The sequence below is a fragment of the Oryctolagus cuniculus genome, chromosome 4 (assembly GCF_964237555.1).
Source record: "Oryctolagus cuniculus chromosome 4, mOryCun1.1, whole genome shotgun sequence".
Lineage (NCBI taxonomy): Eukaryota > Metazoa > Chordata > Mammalia > Lagomorpha > Leporidae > Oryctolagus > Oryctolagus cuniculus.
This window is the reverse complement of record NC_091435.1, coordinates 138,222,324-138,242,770: the sequence shown is the minus strand read 5'-3', so window position 1 is coordinate 138,242,770 and position 20,447 is coordinate 138,222,324. Positions and strand designations below refer to the sequence as shown.

At 42.7% G+C, this 20,447-nt stretch overlaps 1 protein-coding gene across 1 annotated transcript in view; it reads right to left on the bottom strand.

Annotated features, from left to right (window-relative positions):
* SLC9A9 (solute carrier family 9 member A9) overlaps nt 1–20,447 on the bottom strand; it is a 612,515-nt gene that overhangs the window by 287,702 nt on the left and 304,366 nt on the right. Inside the window, exon 9 of the mRNA XM_002716580.5 lies at nt 15,629–15,717. Coding sequence (XP_002716626.2) covers nt 15,629–15,717 — 89 coding nt within the window. The remainder of the gene's footprint in view (nt 1–15,628; nt 15,718–20,447) is intronic.

The following is a 20,447-nucleotide window of genomic DNA, read 5'->3' as shown; positions in this document are numbered from 1 at the left end:
ATTACCTCAAATTGAAGAGTTTCTTAACAGCAAAGGAAACAGTCAGGAAAGCGAAGAGGCAACCAACAGAATGGGAGACGTTATTCGCAAACTACACAACAGATAAAGGATTAACAACTAGAATCTACACAATGATCAAAAAACACCACAGAATCAAAACAAACAACCCAATAAAAAATGGGCCAAGGACCTTAACAGACATTTTTCAAAAGAGGAAATCCAAATGGCCAACAGGCACATGAAAAAATGCTCAGGATCCCTAGCCATCAGGGAAATGCAGATCAAAACCACAATGAGATTCCACCTCACTCCGGTTAGATTGGCTTACAGACAGAAATCAACCAACAACAGATGCTGGCGAGGATGTGGGGAAAAAGGGACACTAATTCACTGTTGGTGGGAATGCAAACTGGTAAAGCCACTATGGAAGACAGTATGGAGAATCCTCAGAAACCTGAATATAGCACTGCCACAGGACCCAGCCATCCCACTCCTTGGAATTTACCCAAATGGAATTAAAGGGGAGAAAAAAGCCATTTGCACATCAATATTTGTTGCAGCTCAATTCACAATAGCTAAGACATGGAATCAACCTAAATGTCCATCAACGGATGATTGGATAAAGAAACTATGGGATATGTACTCTATGGAACACTATACAGCAGTAAAAAACAATGAAATCTGGGCATTTACAACAAAATGGAAGAAGCTGGAAAACATCATGCTGAGTGAAATAAGCCAGTCCAAAAGGGACAAATATTACATGTTCTCCCTGATCGATGGCAACTAAACGAGCACCTAAAATGATACCCATTGAAGTGAAATGGACACTATGAGAGACAATGACATGAGCAGCCCTTGTCTAGACTGTTGAGGAACAACTTACTATTTTATTACTTTTAGTATTTTTGTTGTTGTTGTTGTTGTTGCTCGGTTTGCTCTACACAAGACCACTGGTTGAACTCTGCAATCAATGCACAACCATTCTTAAGCGTTTAAAAATTAACAGAAAATTGATCTCTGTGAAACATAGGAGTGGGAATAAGAGAGGGAGGAGATATATAGGACGGCACATACTCACTCAGACCTACCTCCAGTGGTGGAACTAGAAATGTGCCAGGGGATTTCAACTCAACCTTACCAAGGAGGCAGGTACCAATGCCAGCACACTTGGAAAAGTGATAAGTATAAATACACAACCGATCAAAAAGATAGGGTAAGTGTCAAAGAGATTACACAAATAAGACCAGTGTAAGCAAATAATGAAAGATAGAATCAAAAGGGAGAGAATGATCCTGCGGGGGAAGCAGGACACACAACAGACTCATAGAATGGCAAACGCCCAAAACAGCACTCCTGCCTCAGAATCAACCCTTGGGACATTTGGATCTGACTAAAAGGTCCATGAGAGTCTCATAGGCATGGAAAGCCATGACACGGTGGCAAAAAACAATCTAAATGAAAGATCCTGGTGAACAAGACCCCAGCAGAAGGATCAGGCCATCAAGGAGAGAGGCGCCTTTCTCTGAAGGGAGGAAGGAACCTCCACTGTGTATGGCCTTGACTAAACAAATTCAGAGTTGGTGAACTCAAGGGGCTTCCATAGCCTAGACAGCTCATAGCAAGAGTCTCGGGTGATTGCTGACATCATAAATAAGAGTGCCAATTGTTAAATCAACAACGGGAGTCACTGGGTTCATGCTCCCCATGCAGGATCTCTGTCCTTAATGTGTTTAACTATGAAACTCAAAAACAACACTACTAGTCGAACAATACCCTATACCTGGTTCGGTTGTGTGAGTGCAGCCTGTTGAAATCCCTGCTTAGTATATACTAAGTTGATCTTCAGTATATGAAGGTAATTGAAAATGAAACGTGATGAAGGGCGGGATGGGAGAGGGAGTGGGAGAGGGGAAGGCCACGGGAGGGAGGGAGGTTGGGGGGGAAGCCACAACAATACAAAAGTTGCATTGTATATTCTACATAAAACTATTGGTTGAACTCTGTAATTAATACACAATTACTCTTAGGTGTTTAATTAATGCTATAACTAGTACTCAAATAGTATTTTACACTTTGTGTTTCTGTGTGGGAGCAAAACGTGGAAATCTTTACTTAATATATGCTAAATTGATCTTCTGTATATAAAGATAATTGAAAATTAATCTTGATGTGAAGGGAAGGGGAAGAGGGAATGGGAGAGGGGAGCGTTGTGGGTGGGAGGGCAGTTACGGCGGGGAGGAAGCTATTGTAATCCATAAGCTGTACTTTGGAAATTTATGCTCATTAAATAAATAAAAAAAAGAGAACAGGTCATCAAAGAAGGAGGTACCTTTCTCTGAAGGGAGGAGAGAACTTCCACTTTGACTACGACCTTGTCTAAATGAGATCAGAGTCTGCGAACTCAAAAGGCTTCCATAGCCTTGGCAACTCATGACAAGGGCCTAGGGTGATTACTGACACCATATACAAGAGTGTCAATTTGTTAAGTCAACAACAGGAGTCACTGTGCACTTACTCCTCATGTAGGATCTCGGTCCTTAATGTGCCGTACATTGTGATTTAATGCTATAACTAGTACTCAAACAGTATTTTACACTTTGTGTTTCTGTGTGGGAGCAAACTGTTGAAATCTTTACTTAATATATGCTAAATTGATCTTCTGTATATAAAGATAATTGGAAATGAATCTTGATGTGAATGTAAGAGGAGAGGGAGTGGGAGAGGGGAGGGTTGCAGGTGGGAGGGAAGTTATGGGGGGGAAAATCCATTGTAATCCAAAAGCTGTACTTTGGAAATATATATTCATTAAATAAAAGTCAAAAAAATCTCACTAATAATGATACTTACCTTGCAGATTTTTTGGTAATGTTGATCAGGATAATTTGTGTGAAACCTATATGGGTAGTATTCAGCACAATATAGTATTCAACAATTGTTGATATTAAAATTAAAAAATGTAGATAGAACAGATGGTTTACTAGAAATGTATACATGGCCAAAACTGACTGAAGAAGAAAGCTTAAATATTCAACCATATAATATATTGAAACCATTATCAAACAATTACTTCTGGAATGTCACAGGCTTTCTAGTAGTTTTTAACAAATGTCTACAAACTCATCGATAGTCCTCCCATCAAAAGGCAGAATGTGCCGGCGCCGTGGCTCAATAGGCTAATCCTCCACCTTGCGGCGCCGGCACACCGGGTTCTAGTCCCGGTTGGGGCGCCGGATTCTGTCCCGGTCGCCCCTCTTCCAGGCCAGCTCTCTGCTATGGCCAGGGAGTGCAGTGGAGGATGGCCCAGGTGCTTGGGCCCTGCACCCCATGGGAGACCAGGAAAAGCACCTGGCTCCTGGCTCCTGCCAGGATCAGCGCGGTGCGCCGGCTGCAGCGGCGGCCATTGGAGGGTGAACCAACGGCAAAAGGAAGACCTTTCTCTCTGTCTCTCTCTCTCACTGTCCACTCTGCCTGTCAAAAAAAAAAAAAAAAAAAAAAAAAAAAGGCAGAATGTAACGCTTTCACTGAGTGTGGGCTGTTCTTAGCGAATGGATTCTAGCAGAACGTGGCAGAAGTGACAGCGATAGCTATAGAGTCTAGGTCATAAAGGGCATTGTTTGCTTCTGGCTCTCTCTCTGGGTTCACTCACTTTGTGGGAAAATTAGCTTCCACATCACGAGGACACCCTGAGTAGTCCTATGGAGAACACATGCTAAAGAACCGAGGCTTTCTGCCAATGGCTGCATGAGTGAGGAATCTTGGAGTGAATTCTCCGCCCCCAGCCAAGTCCTGAAGCCCGGCCCAACAGCTTGGCAGCAACCTTCTGATTGCTGCTGGGCCAGATTTACCCAGCAAAGCTGATGCTTCTGGATTCTGGGCCCTCAAACCATATGAAATAGTAATACAAGGTTCTTTAAGCTGCTAAATTTGGGGTTAATTTGTTGTATAGCACTAGGTAACAAACACACCAAATGTTTATAGAGATGGGTTTTGGATCATGGTGCATATCTCTTACTCACTGCTATCTGTCCAGGTTGGCCCCTGGGCTATAGAATTGGTTCCTCCTCTCTAAATCATCATACTTCCTTGAACTTGTCTCCTCCAATAAAATGCTAGGCTTACAAGTTTATCTTTACGATGTCACCTGGCTTGGAAGTTCTGAGGTTAAATTCCTAAGTGCTGGCATATGCTATGATATGTAGACGTGTCGTTAAGAGAGTAAGATAGATTATCAGAGAAAAAAATTTACATCAACAATTTTCAAGGAGAAGCATGTATCCTTTCCTACTAATCTTTATTTCTCCCTGGCCCCAGTGCCCAGAGCATTGAAGGTACTGGCTCCTGTGGGTGCCAAGCAGTTGTCTATGGCTCATACTATAATGCAACTTGGTGGTGGAAGAGAGGCTTCCCAATGAGGGGTTCACAGACAATAATTCTTTTTGGGCACAGAAAGTACAGTGTGTTCTTGCCCTGATGTGGGAGCTCCACTCTCATTAGCATTTAAAAGGGAACACTTATTAGCTGAACTACTAAATGTCCTTTATATAATATAATGGGTTTCATTGAAAAGAATCACCAGCTTAGCTAAGGAGAAATTTAAACACTTTGCCATCATTTATAAATTCAACCCTTCTAAGATGATATTTTTAAAGGTACTTTGAATGAAGGGAAGAAGAAAAGTGGTAGAGAATTTGACAAAGGAAATGTAATTAGAGCAGAAAATAAAGGCAATTCTAGGCTTTATGAAGATATCTTTGATCTTCTCCGAATCCAGGGAGGCAGGGGCATTGTTGCTAGGACACTCTCTCTCTATGTGCCTTGGAACAGGTAACTGGGCTGGAACGTGCCTGCTTTTGTCAAAAGTGATGGGGGAAAATGCACAAAACCATAATCAAAAACCACTGTAATGCAAATCAATAAGGCAGAGATACACTGCAGGAAACTTGCAAAGTAATAGAACTGTACTTGATCTTTCTTTCAATATCTCAGCATTCCTTAGATATTGCCTTATGCATCTACTCATTAAATTTAAATTAATGCATCATTAAGGAATTAAATAAAATCATTAATTAACATTTATTGTTTTTCATTTTTGTTTTTTATCTTGAAATTTTTTAATGGTCATGACTCATTCTTTCATAACTTATTAATTCAGTAAGAATTTATTGAGCTACTAAGTTCAAGGCAAAACTAAATGATAAATTTCCATAAACTTTTCATATAGACCACAATATTCTAAGAAGTTAGATAGGGCAAAAATATATTTAGATGGATGGGCATTGTGGCAAAGTCGGTTAAGCCACTGCTTGAAATGACAGCATCCCATGTCAGAGTGTTGGTTAGAAACCTGGGCATTCTGGGGCTGGCACTGTGGCATAGTTGGTTAAGCCTCTGCCTGCGGCACTGGCATCCCATGTAGGCACTGGTTCAAGTCCTAGATGCTCCACTTGTGATCCTCCTCCCTGCTAATGACCTGGGAAAGCAATGGACAGATGTAGGAGACCAGAAAGAAGCTCCTGGCTCCTGGTTTCGGTTCTGCCCAGCCCTGGTCATCAAGGCCAATTAGGGAGTGATCCAGTGGGTAGAAGACCTCCCTCTTTGTCTCTCCCTCTCTTTGCCTATAACTCTGCATCTCAAATAAATAAATATATCTTAAAAAATTAAGAAAGAAAGAAACCTGGCTATTCTACTTCCAATCCAGCTCCCTAATATGCATGAGAAAGCAATGAAAGATGGACCAAATACTTGGATACCTGTCACCCACGTGAGAGAAATGAATGGAGTTCTGGGCTCCCGACTTTGTCCTGGACCATCCCAGCTGTTACAGCTATTTTGAGAGGTGAAAAAGCAAATGGAATATTCTCTGTCTGCCTCTCCTCCCTCTCTCTGTCACTCTACCTTTCACATAGATACATACAGAAATCTTAAACATATACGTATATTTGAAGTCACAGAAGGTTAAGATAAATTTAGACAATATGTATGTAAGGAATATATTAAAAAGAAGTGCAGTGAGGGTTAAGATTGATGTCATTGGGGCTGGCACTGTGGGGTAGCGGGTAAAGCCGCCGCCTGCTGTGCCAATCTTCCATATGGGTGCTGGTTCGAGACCTGGCTGCTCTACTTCCAATCTAGCTCTCTGCTATGGCCGGGGAAAGCAGTAGAAGATGGCCCAAGTCCTTGGGCCCCTGCACCCATATGGGAGAGCCAGAAGAGGCTCCTGGCTTTTGGTTTCGGATTGGCATAGCTCCAGCTGTTGCAGTCAACTGGGGAGTGAACCAGTGGATAAGAGACCTCTCTTTCTCTCTCTCTCTCTCTCTCTCTCTCTCTCTCTGTGTGTCTCTCTCTGCCTCTCCTTCTCTCCCTGTGGAACTATTTCATATAAATAAATAAATCTCTAAAAAAAAGATTGATGTCATGGAAGGCAATTATCAAATGTGCTGTTAACTAACCCTTGAAACCACTAATACAGAAAACATCACTGTTAATTCAGCCTTTCCTCACTAGCTATAAAGGCTGTTTTTGTAAGGCATAAATCTGATTATCATTGTCATCCCCATGCCCAAAAACCTTAAGGAAGTACCAGCCTTGTAGGATGGAGTTCTCCACACTGAGACGCTAAGAGGCCCACTTGAACTCAACTCTGCTTTAATTCTCAGCTCTCTGTGGCACAGCGGATTAACGCTCTGGCCTGAAGCGCTAGCATCCCGTATGGGAGCTGGTTCTGGTCCCAGCTGCTCCTCTTCTGATCCAGCTCTCGCTATGGCCTGGGAAAGCAGTAGAAGATGCCCAAGTCCTTGGGCCCCTGCACCCATGTGGGAGACCCAGAAGAAGCTCCTGGCTCCTGGCTTCAGGTCAGCGCAGCTCTGGCCGTTGCAGTCATCTGGGGAGTGAACCATCGGATGGAAGACCTCTCTTTCTGTCTCTACCTCTCTCTGTAACTCTGTCTTTCAAATAAATAAAAAATAAATCTTTAAAAAAAATTCTCAGCTCTCTCCCTAACCTATACCAGAGGCCTGACACATTCCTCCCACTTCCCTGAAGCAGCCTGGGGTTCCAGTCATGGTGTTTTAGCCCTGTTCCTGGGACTCACTATGCTCTTTGCCAGCACTGTGCTTTTGCATACTCTTTTCTCTTTGCTTTTACCCTCACCCCATGAAATCTGCATGATAACCTGTTGTGTGCATCCTTCCATGTCAACAATTACCACATGAGGCATGTGGGGACACATGTGTGTGCCTGTGTTTGTCCCCTGCTACAACAGGACCTCCTTAGGGCAGGAGCCACATCTCATCTGCCTTTGTTCCCCTGACCCCTGGCATGGGGCCTGCCATGCAGCCACTGTAGTGCTTGGTACACACTCAGCTCCTGCTTGAACTGAGAAGCTGGGAAGCCTTCGGTTGCTCCCTGGGAGGTTGAGTAGCAGAGACAGCAGGTTTGTATTCTCTACCCTCAGTACTCAGGTGGTATTAGAAAAAGCCATTGCAGTCAGTCACTTGGGAGCTGAAAGTTTTTCCAAGAAGAAACGTGCAGCCCTTAGTGTGAACATTTTCATCCCAGTAGGAACCAGGGACCTTTTGGTTTTTGATCACCTCATCCTTGGAGTTGATTTGACAACCTATTAAAATGGTTTATCAAAAGATTGTATCTCAAGATCAATGGCCAACATTGATTTCTCTTCTCATCTCCATGCATTGCAATCTCTAAACAAGTGATCCTTGTCCAAACCTGGAAGGACAGAGACACATATCTTATACTCTATGTCAAGGTCCAGAATATTAGGTGTAGAATGTGATCCTTAAAAACTATTCATTTAGGGGAAGGTGTTTGGTGCAGTGATTAATCCAGTGTCTGGGATTGAGTCCTGGCTCCAATCCTGATTCTGGCTTCCTGCAAATGTGCATGCAGGGAAGTAGCAGTCCATAACTGAAGTATTTGGGTCCCTGCAACCCATGTGGGAGACCCAGATGGAACTCCCAGTTCCTGGCTTCCTCTCCACCATTCCTTGGATGTTCTGGGCATTTGGGGAGTGATTCAGGAGATGGGAGATCTCTCTCCCTCTTTGTCCCTGTCTCTTTGCCTTTTAAACAAAGAAAAATTATGAAACAAAACTAGTCACTTAGTTCCATCATTCCTTTTATAGATGAGAAAGCTGCAGTTCACATGTGATTACCCAGAGCTCCAATAGCAGAGATGGAGGAAACCCCAGGTTTCTAGCATCTCAGTCAAGTGTTGTTGTTGTTTTTTTTTCTTTTCCTGCAATGTAATCTTGCCTCTCCCAAATCCTTTTCTTGAATTTTCTTACAAAGTCATGCACAGAACATCGAGTTTGGCTCCCACTGTCTATTTTTTTATTGGAAATTTAAATTTGGATTTGCTTTGCTGTTTTTCCATTCAATGGTGATAAACACTAAAAATATCATCTGGAGAAAAGAATGGAAATAAAATAAGCATCTGGAAAGAATGTGCTATAATGAAGATGTCTTTGTTCACCCATAAACACTAGACAAAGGAGCTGGCTTTTCAAAAGCAAATGCATGAAAACATCTTTGTCCAGGCCAACCTGTGTGTGGTGTGTATTTTAGGGAAAACTTAAAATGCACTGAAAATTGTAGGTTTTTCAAAGATGATGGAATCAAACATAAGGGAAATGACTGATTATTTGAATTAGGTAAAAGTATAACAAAGAGAGCCAAACATTTGCCCTTCCATTTATGCAATCAAGGTTTGATGAGTAAAGTCATGTTAATCCCCACAATTGCTACTATCCTGTCTACTAATGAAAGAATATTTAAAAAGAGAAAAAAAATCCTTTGAACCACAAAATTAAAAAAATGTGAATTTGAAATATGCCACTTGTAAACTTTGGCATATCCTCTAACATGTCATCCTGTCTATACTGTATCACCCCCATCATCATACGAAAGTACTGTTACTTCTCTCACCTTGGATAAAGTCTTCCCTTTGGCCCCACTTCTCCCTCCAGTTATCACTCCATTTCCCTGCTCCTCTTCAAAGAAAAACACCTTTGAAAGATTTGTCAATCCATGATGCTTCCAGTTCCTTTTCTCCTGTTCCCTTGAACCCACTACAGTCAGGCCTTTATCCCACCTCGCCACCAACATTCTTATCAGTGTCATTGATGATATTCACGCTCTTCCTGCTTGAAATGTCAGCAGCACTGGGCATAATTCACCATGTACCTTCTTGAGACACACTCTTCCTCTGACTTCTGAGACCCCTTGTTTTCTGGAGTTTCTTTTCCTTACTCTGTCTCCCTTGCTGGTTCCTCTCCTCTCCTCTCCTCTCCTCTCCTCTCCTCTCCTCTCCTCTCCTCTCCTCTCCTCTCCTCTCCTCTCCTCTCCTCTCCTCTCCTCTCCTCTCCTCTTTCCTTTCTTTCCTCTCTTTCCTTTCTTTCCTCTCTTTGACAGGCAGAGTGGACAGTGAGAAAGGGACAGAGAGAAAGGTCTTCCTTTTTCCGTTGGTTCACCCCCCCAATGGCTGCTGCAGCTGGCACACTGCAGCCGGCGCACCGTGCTGATCTGAAGCCAGGAGCCAGGTGCTTCTCCTGGTCTCCCATGCGGGTGCAGGGCCCAAGGACTTGGGTCATCCTCCACTGCACTCCCAGGCCACAGCAGAGAGCTGGACTGGAAGAGGAGCAACTGGGACAGAATCTGGCGTCCCGACTGGGACTAGAACCTCACGGCTTAGTTTCTGGATTTCCAGAACCCCAGAACTCCTTTTTTTTTTTTTTAATGATCTACTGGTTTTTTTTTTTTAACTTTTATTTAATGAATATGAATTTCCAAAGTACGGCTTATGGATTACAATGGCTTCCCCCGCCCCTCCATAACTTCCCTCCCACCTGCAACCCTCCCCTTTCCCACTCCCTCTCCCCTTCCATTCACATAAAGATTCATTTTCAATTCTCTTTATATACAGAAGATCAGTTTAGTATACATTAAGAAAAGATTTCAACAGTTTGCACCCACATAGAAACACAAAGTGAAAAATACTGTTTGAGTACTTGTTATAGCATTAAATCACAATGTACCGCACATTAAGGACAGAGTTCCTACGTGAGGAGTAAGTGCACAGTAATTCCTGTTGTTGACTTTACAAATTGACACTCCTGTTTATGGCATCAGTAATCTCCCTATGCTCCAGTCATGAGTTTCCAAGGCTATGGAAGCCTTTTGAGTTCACCAACTCTTATCTTATTTAAACAAGGTCATAGTCAAAGTGGAAGTTCTCTCCTCCCTTCAGAGAAAGGTACCTCCTTCTTTGAAGACCTCCCAGAACTCCTTTTGAGGTCCCATCAAGCCCCTAGTTCTCTATGCTATCTCTACGCTACTGACTCAGAATTATATTTCTAGGCTAGACCTTGCTCCTGAACTCTAGAATTCTCAAACTGCCTCCTCAGCGGTTGCACTTGATTGTCTCATAACACTTTCCAAATTTAGCAGGTTGATCCTGAGTTCCCCAAATCTGTTACTCTTGAAGTTTCCCCTAGTTAATAATGATACTTCCATTCTTTCAACACTAAATCATACCATGCACATACATGAATGTCCTTAAAAGTCCCTGGGGGTCATCCAGCATTGTTCAGGCTCTCCATGACCTGTACATTGCCACTGCTCTGGTTTTTTGCCTCTCATTCTCTCCCCTAGTTCATTCTGCCCCAGCCACATCTGTCCCCATGCTAGGGGGACCTTTACATTTGTCACTGCCAGTTTCTTGGAAGCTCTGCCCCAGATGTCTACATGATTCCCTGTTCTATTTCCTTAGACATCATCCTCTCACTGGGACCTTCCATGGCCACCTGAGCTTAAATTGCAAGGCTGCCTTATGTACACTTCTAGCTTCCTTCCTTGCCTTATTATTGGCTTAATGGCTTATCACAAGCACACCATATATTTTGCTAATTTATTTTGATTATCATAAAGGTCTTCTACTGAGGATATTTTTACTCACTGTTACATCCCCAGCACTTTGAACAGTGGCTGTCACAGACTAGGCTCTCAAAAAATATTAGTTCAATGAATGAAAGTAATTAGTGATAATAAGAGCTATCTTTTAAGTACATAGAAAGTAAATGAGATAAGTACTTAGTGCATGTTAATGCACAATAAAGGTAGGCTATTTGCATTTATATAATATGCCCATAGGTATCGGTTAGAAATAATTTTTAAGTGGGAACTATGGGAAGGGAAAGAGAAATTCTAGTTAGAAGGGAAGGTATGGAAGCACACGGTTTCACAAGTCAGCTTCAGGCAAAGTAGACAGCTAATGGAAACGCCTGGAATTTGGTTCTGATGGGCTGCACTCAAGCCTGCCTAAGGGTGAGGAGATGAGGGAAGAAGGGGGTGGAAGGTAGGCTGGGACTTGTGTGAGTGGGCTCATAGGGTCTGTGTATTGTGCTCTGGATGTCTTGGGTGCGAACACTGGGTGCCCATGTCCTTCCTGAGTATCCCTGCAATGCTTAAAGTAAGTCTGGGCAGGAGGGCAGGGCTTGCAGGTCTGTCCATCTCTAGGACTAGAAGTGCACATCCGAAAGCAATGAACCACTGCACACTGGGGAAACGGACTGCCACATGTGTTCATCTGCTGTTTGGCAGAATGCTTTGCTGTTTCAGATTTAAATCTTTGTTGTGGGTAATAGTATCACAGCATCTCTATTATGCTGCTTTTTTACCTCACACATAGTTTTTTTTTAATATGTTGGAGCAAAAATTAATTCATCTACATCTAGAGGGTCCTGATAATTTGCAAAATGTATTTTCAAGTAAAAATGCACTTTTAAGGAGGCACTCTATAATTCTTGAAGCTATAAAGGATATATAATTATCAATAGGTTTTAGATCCAGATAGACATAGTTGATTAGCTGGTGTGAGACACATTTGATGAATAAAATCCCTCTGTAAATTATATCACTTGTATTTTACAACACAAAGTTCACTTACAAAGATTTTCCCTAGACTTCACTAATTGACTTCATAGCTCGTCATGGGAAGAGAGGCAAAGAGATTGTATAATTGCAGATTCTCCTGTAGACAGCATGAACCCAATGTAGGAAGATGCACAGGTAGATACTGTGTCTGGCAGCCATGGGATGTTTTCCAAGCCTTTCCTAGTTTGAGAAAGTGCATAGTAGCAGTCTCTATGTTCTATGCCTCAGCATTTCTCTACAATTTGTAGTTGGTTTCCCATGTGCCGTTTGAACTCTGCTTGCCACACTGGTGTAGATGTGACCAAGGGTCTCTTCTCTATTTATTTCAAAGTGCTGACCTTAGCTTCTATATTATGGAGAATGCACTATATATGTAGATATATGTACAGATATGCATGTATGTATAAATATGTATACTGCTATATATGCATATGAGAGGACAAAGAAATAAGAAACATACAGATCTGAGTCAGAACAGCAATGAGGAAAGAGTTATCCTTCATTATTCTCCGAGTTACCACGTTCCAGGTGCCCAGGAAAGAAGCCTGTAGGGCAAACAGGGAATGGGGTAGGCATTGAAGAAGGAACATGTAAAAATATGCTCCCTTAAAGGATAGTGCTATCCGATGGATCCTGGCAGCCCATCAGAGAGTTCTTGTCAAGCCATTCAGAGGGAGAACAGAAGGCTGTGGGGCACTGATTTTGGTTTGTCTCCCCTAGGTGCTGGCTGCTGTCTCACCATGAGATGAGTTGTCTTTGAAGTTCTGCAGAGCAGTCTAGAGAGCATGACTTAAAAGTCCAAGTCCCTAAACAGGGTTCAGCTTCCCAGAATACAAATGCTCAGAAAACCAAAAGAGGCCAGGAAAAAGCAGCCCAAGACAGTTCCCTGTAAGCCCTGGAGAATACTAGTTGTCTCTGTAATTAAAAGGATCCTAGAAGATTCTATATTAGAGATTTCTGGGTATTGGCATCAGTTTTTTTTTAAAATATTTATCTATTTACTTGAAATTTAGCGTTACACAGAGAGAGAAGAGAGACAGACAGAGAGAGAAAGAGAGAGAGAAAGAGAAAGAGAGAGAGAAAGAGAAAGAGAGAGGTCTTCCATCCACTGGTTCACTCCCCAAATGGCTGCAACAGCTGATGCTGCACTGATCTGAAGCCAGGAGCCAGGAGCTTCTTCTGGGTCTCCCAGGTGGGTGCAGGGGCCCAAGGACTTGGGCCATCTTCTACTGCTTTCCCAGGTCATAGCAGAGAGCTGGATCAGAAGTGGAACAGCTGGGACTTGAACTGGTGCCCATATGGGATGCTGGCACTGTAGGTGGCGGCATTACCTGCTATGCCACAGCGTCAGCCTTGCGGCATCAGTTTTTAGGGTTTGTTTTTGTTTTATTCAATGGGGTTTAAAGTTTCTGTAGTTGCTTTTTGTGATTCTCTGAAGCCATCTGACGTGATGGGCAGAGGGGAAGGGTGATTGTGCAGAGTGTCTGGGCAGATGGAGGTAGGGTCAGAGCCAGCTGAACTTGGCGCATGACAAAGAGAGGGATGAAAGCAATAGCTACTTTAGAAAGCTTTAAAGCCAGCCTTCAAGAGCTCCTAGCTAAGAATTTTTGGCTGTGTCCAGGTTTTGCTCTGGTGTCACTTTCGCTTTCTCTACCCCACTGCCCGAATATCACATCACATGTTCTCAGCACTGTTGGACATATTATAGGAGCCTCTCTACCTGCATTCACATTTTGGGATAACTTTCAGCATCCAGTACAATTCATCATTCCCTATATCCACGCTTCCTTGCCCTATGACTTTGCAGTGCTCTCCCATAGTGGGTCACGGGCTTAACTAGCCTCTAAGCTTTGGGACTGAGTCATAGATTTAGATATTTACGATATGTGATACAAGCAAAGGCTTGTTCTTCTGTTAGGGGAATAAGGACAGACACATGGTATTGGTAAAGGCGCCCCAGCCAAGCCTACCCTAGAATAAAGCCCACAGTAAACACACAGACACTTGAATGAGATCAGTTATACTCAGCTCAAAAGTGCTTGACCTTGCAGGTATATGATATGTAAGTACGTACTGTTGGGTTCCATTGTAATTGTGTGATTCTTTATTATACAGCAAAAGCTAACTGATACAAATGCCATTCTCTCCATGATTCCATGGCTACTGGAGTGATATTTCTAAAACAGCACTTCTAAGACCCCTCAATAATTTCTTGTAATGAGCCAAATTGTGTCCTCCACCCCATCTCTCCAATTTATATTTTGAAGTCCTAACCCTTAGTACCTCAGAATGTGACTTTTTTTGGGAAATGGAGTTATTCCTAATGTAATTAGTTAAGATGAAATCATAGTGGAGTGGGGTGGGCCCCTAACCTAACATGGCTGGTGTCTTATTAAAAAGGGGAGCATTTGGAGATGGCCACACAAGAAGTGAGCATGTGGGAACATGAAAGCAGAGATCAGGATGATATGTGTGCAATCCAAAGAACACCACAAATTGGCAGAAATCTGAGAGTAAAATAGAACAGATTATCCCTCGCAGCCCTTAGAAGGAATTGATCCTGCCAATAAGCTGATCTTAGACTTCTGGCTTCCAGAACTGGGAGACAATACATTTCTTCATTACCTTTAGGATAAAGTCTAAATTTCTCCACCAGGTACATACGTCCTTCCTAAGTTGGTCCACGGCTGTTATGCATGGTCCTGCGCTTTCTTCCCTCACTGTAGCCCATGTGCTTACCCCCTCCACTAGCCACACTGAACTATTTACAGAGCTTCAGTCAACCACTGAAGAGACTTGGTCAGTGTTGATCCCTTGACCTCCAAATGCATTTTCTGCCGTCTTCCATCGCCCACTAGACCCAAATCTTCACCTAGTTAACTTCCACTTGCAGTTCATCCTCCAGATTGGACATCATCTCTGGAAACATTCTCTTGACCTCCCCAATCCAAAATCTGAAACACCGCTCCACTAAATGCTCCCACATACTCTGCTCAGATATTTGCACTACAGTACTAACACACTGTGACTGTGGTTCATTACACAACTACACATCTATCTTCTCATCAATGAACTCTCAAAGGTTGGGTCATATGCAACCTGTCTTTGTATTCTTGGTACCTTGCACAGTGCTTGGCCCTGAGTTGCTGCAGAGCAAGTGTTTATGGGAGGAATATATATATATATATGTGTATGTGTGTGTGTGTGTGTGTGTTCATGGGAAAATATCCAAGCAAATGTGTTCTTGGTATAAGGGGGAAGCTTTCTGCTTGGGTAACAACTGGCAGTTGAGTTTGCTTGGAAGCAAAAGTACCCAATTAAAGACCAAACATCACTTCCTGACTCCTCCTCATTTCCTCCTCTCTCTATAACTACCCCATCTTACATGCTTTATAATGCTTTTAGATGTAAGTGACGGTGAATTGTTACTGACAGTAGGCCTTTCATCTTCAAGACTGACAGTCCACGGTCCACATCTCTCAGGAGGGACTGTTATAACTATATTTTTGCTTACCAAGAGAATTTTTAATGGTTATCCTGGAGGGAAAAAAAATCTATAAATATCCAACCCATAATGAAGCCTTAAGCTTACTTTCTCCCTTTATGAAAGAGATTCTTTCCAAGTACACTGCCAGAATCACTACATAGCCATAACACCGAGAAAAGAGAGCTTTTACCTGTTTAGTCCTCATCTTGGAATCCGACGACAGATTGTTATAGGTATAATGAGCCTGTGTGACTCCGCAGAAGAGAACAGCGACTATCCCTGAAATTCAAAAACAGGGCAGTTAAAACCAGTTCCCTTTCTCATGGATGTCAAAGGCTATGGCTCTATGGCTCTCCCCATTGGAAAACAGACTTGGTATCAGTAGAATTAAAACTGCTGGTAATTATTATAAGGACACCTGGCTAAATCTTGCTACTTCCTTTAAACAGGGATCTCAGGGCTAAACATAAAGAAAAGCAGAAGTAGGTTCTTGAGAAAATGAGTAGATTCTTCCTGGATAGAAACCATTCCCTGGTGCTGGGTTAGGAAAGTTGTACTTGGAAACATATGCTTATTTCTTTTTTTATTTCTTTTTATTTATTTATTTATTTTTTGACAGGCAGAGTAGACAGTGAGAGACAGAGAGAAAGGTCTTCCTTTGCTGTTGATTCACCCTGCAATGGCCACTGTGGCCAGCGCACCGCGCTGATCTGAAGGCAGCAGCCACGTGCCTCTTCTGGTCTCCCATGGGGTGCAGGGCTCAAGGACTTGGGCCATCCTCCACTGCACTCCCCGGCCACAGCAGAGAGCTGGCCTGGAAGAGGGGCAACCGGGACAGAATCCAGCGCCCCGACTGGGACTAGAACCTGGTGTGCCAGCGCCGCAGGCGGAGGATTAGCCTATTGAGCCGCCGTGCCAACCAGACTTGGAAACATATGAACAAAACACTGTATGGTCAACTCTGGGTTTCCTACAGCTAGTGTCAATGACTTTGCTGCGTGTTATACTAAATATTGGCATATTTGCTCACCACATTTGCTTCCTCCTATGTACCTTGGAGAGCCTGAACCGGCTTAGTACTAAGTTGTCATACCACCACTTAGCACTAAGTGTCATGATTCACACATCCAGGCCATCTACAAGGGTTTTGTTGCTCCTGCCAATGGTCCCCTTTGCCAACGAGAAAGGGAAGTCCTTGTTTGCTCCCATGCCTCCTTTGCAAAGCTTGGTGTTTGGTCTTTCTGCAGCATACCCAAGACACACACTCCTGGAAGGGAAGCGGCTCTGCTCTTGTGTTCTTCCTACCAACAGTGGGCTATTGGCTGCTCCTTGTCCTGCTACAGGATTTATTTCTGAAACCACACTGTTCCCAGCTCTAAAAGCTCCATAAAGTCACAAATAACACTAGATGCTCTCTGTGGGTACAGGAATAGCATCCATGGGGCAAATGCATTATTTGTCCCTGGGCTCTGTTTTATTCTGTGTTATTGTCTCTGGGTAAGGGTGGAAAAGTGGTGGAAGCTACAGTCTACTTTGGTTTTAAAGATTAGATTAATTATGGGAAATTGGGCATAATGGAGGGCTTTGGGAAAAGTGCACAATATAAGTATTTCTCAACTCAGATCAAGGGGATTGAATTGAATTTTAAGCAGCAGTCTCTTTCCAACTAAAAACACTCATAAATTAAATGCTGATGATTCTTAAGAGTATAGAGATATGTGAACTGAATACTGACATTTCAAATGAATCTGCAATAAAAAATTTTAGACTTGAGCTTATCTTTTTTATATGTAGACTATATGCCTCTATTTTCACGTGGTTGTATTTCAGGTTGGCACTGGATAAAATATCACTAAGACATATCTACATAATACAAGTACATAAACATTTACAGAACTTATTTCATTTTAATATAACACTATAAATTTTAAATAAAAGGATAAAAACAAGTAGGAAACTTTGCCAAGAAATACACATTCGGTGAAATTTTTGACAGATTTTTGGATAACTTTTTAGTTCCTTAGCATTTCTTCAAAAATTCTAAGAAAAAAAGTGATTACAAAATACTATTTTTCACTCTTCACAGAATTATTGTTATAAAAACAATGACAAGCAGGGAAAGTTTTAGGATGTTGAAGCACCTTCAGTACTTTGAGGCACTGGAAGTATTGTAATATAGATTGTTTTGGTATCAAGTGTTTCTCTTTATTTAAGAATGTAATTTACCTGTTCTTGTGAGACTGTAGTCTGCTGGGGTTTCTGGGTGATGGCTAGCTAGCCACACTGCTCTGGGGGACCATTTTAGCTTAATCTTGGATAAAAGGGCAGCTGTGTGTGGGTAGTGAATAAATCCAAAGAATAAATAACAAAGAAGTGTTACAAGGCATAGCGAAGGGATTAAGATCAATTGGCCACCTCCTGTGGACCAAGAATCGTGCTAGCTTCATTTCCATTTTCTTTTTATTGCACTGATTTATTATCTCATAACAGCCTACAGTAACTGGGTAGCCCTTCCCCCTGACTTCCTCTTTTCAGTAATGGTATTTCCATTCTTCCTGCTGCTCAGGCCAAAACTTTGGGATCACCCTTTACTTCTTCTCTCACTGTACAACGGCAACCTTGTTGCCTTGTTCTTCAAGACTTACTCTGAATCCAACACCCTGCTCAGCCCCTCCACCCCAGTATCTTTCATCCAATCCATTATCATAGCTTCCCAAGTGGCTGCCCTCTCTCCCCAATAGTCTCCAGATTTATTCTTCCCCTAACAATAGTGATTCTTTTCATAGTATTTATTTGAGAGGGTGGGAGTGGGGACTGGGAAGAGAGGGGGGGAGGGGAAAGAGAGAAAGAGAGAGAAAGAGAGAAAGAGAGAAAGAGAGAAAGAGAGAGAGAGAGAGAAACTCCCTTGACTCTTTACTCCTTAAAATTTCTGCAATGGTCAGGGCTGGGCCAGGCTGAAGCCAGGATCCAGGAACTGACTCAATCCAGGTCTCCCATGTGGTGTCAGAGACTTGAGTACTTAAGCCATCAACTGCTGCCTTTCTGAGTGCACAATAACATGACACTAGATTTGGAAGCAGGGCTGGGGCTCAAATCCAGACACTCCGATGTGGGATGCGAGTGTCTCGAGTGACATCTCAACTTCTACCTCACCACCTGCCCCAGTAGTGATTCTTTAGAAATAATTCAGTTCAAGCCGGCGCCGCGGCTCACTAGGCTAATCCTCCGCCTAGCGGCACCGGCACACCAGGTTCTAGTCCCGGTCAGGGCGCCCGGTTGCCCCCCTTCCAGGCCAGCTCTCTGCTGTGGCCAGGGAGTGCAGTGGAGGATGGCCCAGGTGCTTGGGCCCTGCACCCCATGGGAGACCAGGAGAAGCACCTGGCTCCTGCCATCAGATCAGCACGGTGTGCTGGCCGCGGCGGCCATTGGAGGGTGAACCAACGACAAAGGAAGACCTTTCTCTCTGTCTCTCTCACTGTCCACTCTGCCTGTCAAAAAAAAAAAAAAAAAAAATTCAGTTCATGTTATTATTCTGCTCCTGACTTTGGTATGGATTCCCATGCCTTAAAAGGCCCTGCAGGATCTGATCCCACACTTTTCACCTCCTGATCCTCCTTGACCTCATCGACTGCATACCCCCTCGGCTCGCACCGTCCTCCCTGAGAGTGTTCCACTGCAGAAGGGAGGTGTTTGCTCAAGTGGGTCCTCCTTTCTGGAAAGCTCCTTTTCAGATAGCCACACGCGTCCCTCCTTCCCTCAGATGACTGTCCAGATGTTACCTTATCGCACAGGCCTTCCCTATTCACTCCATAAAAATTCTCCTCCTCATTTTCTACTTGATTATTCTGCTGTGTTTTTCCCCATATGGTTACCCCCTCCTAACATTTCTTATATTTATCTGTTTATTTCTGCCTTCCCGCACTGTAATGAAAAGCTTATTGAGGGCAGAAAGCCCCACTGGTCCTTAACCCTTATTAGTACAGGGCACAAGGTAGGAACTCCATGATTATTAGTAGAATAAATAAACATTTTATCCCTGTCGAACAAGTAAGACATTAAAGTAGTTTACTAAAGGTCATCCTGAAGGTAGCCAAGCTGATATTCAATTTTCCAGGCTCCCCAAGCTTTGTTGCTTGTATTAGACCATTCAAGAATGTTTTAAGGCCTCTTAGGTGATTGAAAATAAATCATTTCTGATATCCAAAGCAAACAGAGATTTGAGGATGAAGACTATGCATCTGAGCTGGCTGGGTTTGTCATTTCAGTATAATTTTTCCTAGTTATTCTATTGGGTTTTGTTTCCTTGCCTCCAGTAGAGCACTAATAGGCCATGTTCCAGCTCAATACTTTCTGAGTTTTTTGAGCATAGATACACCATGTAAACAACAAGTGATGAAGACTGTGCCTATATGACAAGAGGCTCAGGGTTGTAACAACACAGTCAATCTGACCTTTAGTATTAGTATACATAACCATAATTCTATTGCTTGGCAATTGATGAAACCATACAAATTACTGTACCCAGCAGGACTTTACAAGCCACACACACTGAAAATGTCTCATCCAGACACATCCATCATGGTAGTTTTCTCTCACTCACAGTGTTGCCTTTTGCAGTTTCAGTTACCCATGGTAAACTGCACCACCAAAATATGAGGTGGAAAACTCTAGAACTATTTTAAACAACTTCTATTATACTATATTTTACAATTGTTCTGTACTATAGCTATTGCTGTTAATTTTTATTATGCCTATTTTTTTAACTTTTATTTAATGAATATAAATTTCCAAAGTACAGGTTATGGATTACAATGGTTTTTCCACCCCAATAACTTCCCTCCCACCCTCCCCTCTCCCACTCCCTCCCCCTTCCGTTCACATCAAGATTCATTTCCAATTCTCTTTATATACAGAAGATCAATTTATCATATATTAAGTAAAGACTTCAACAGTTTGCACCCACACAGAAACACAAAGTGTAAAATACTGTTTGAGTACTCGTTATAGCA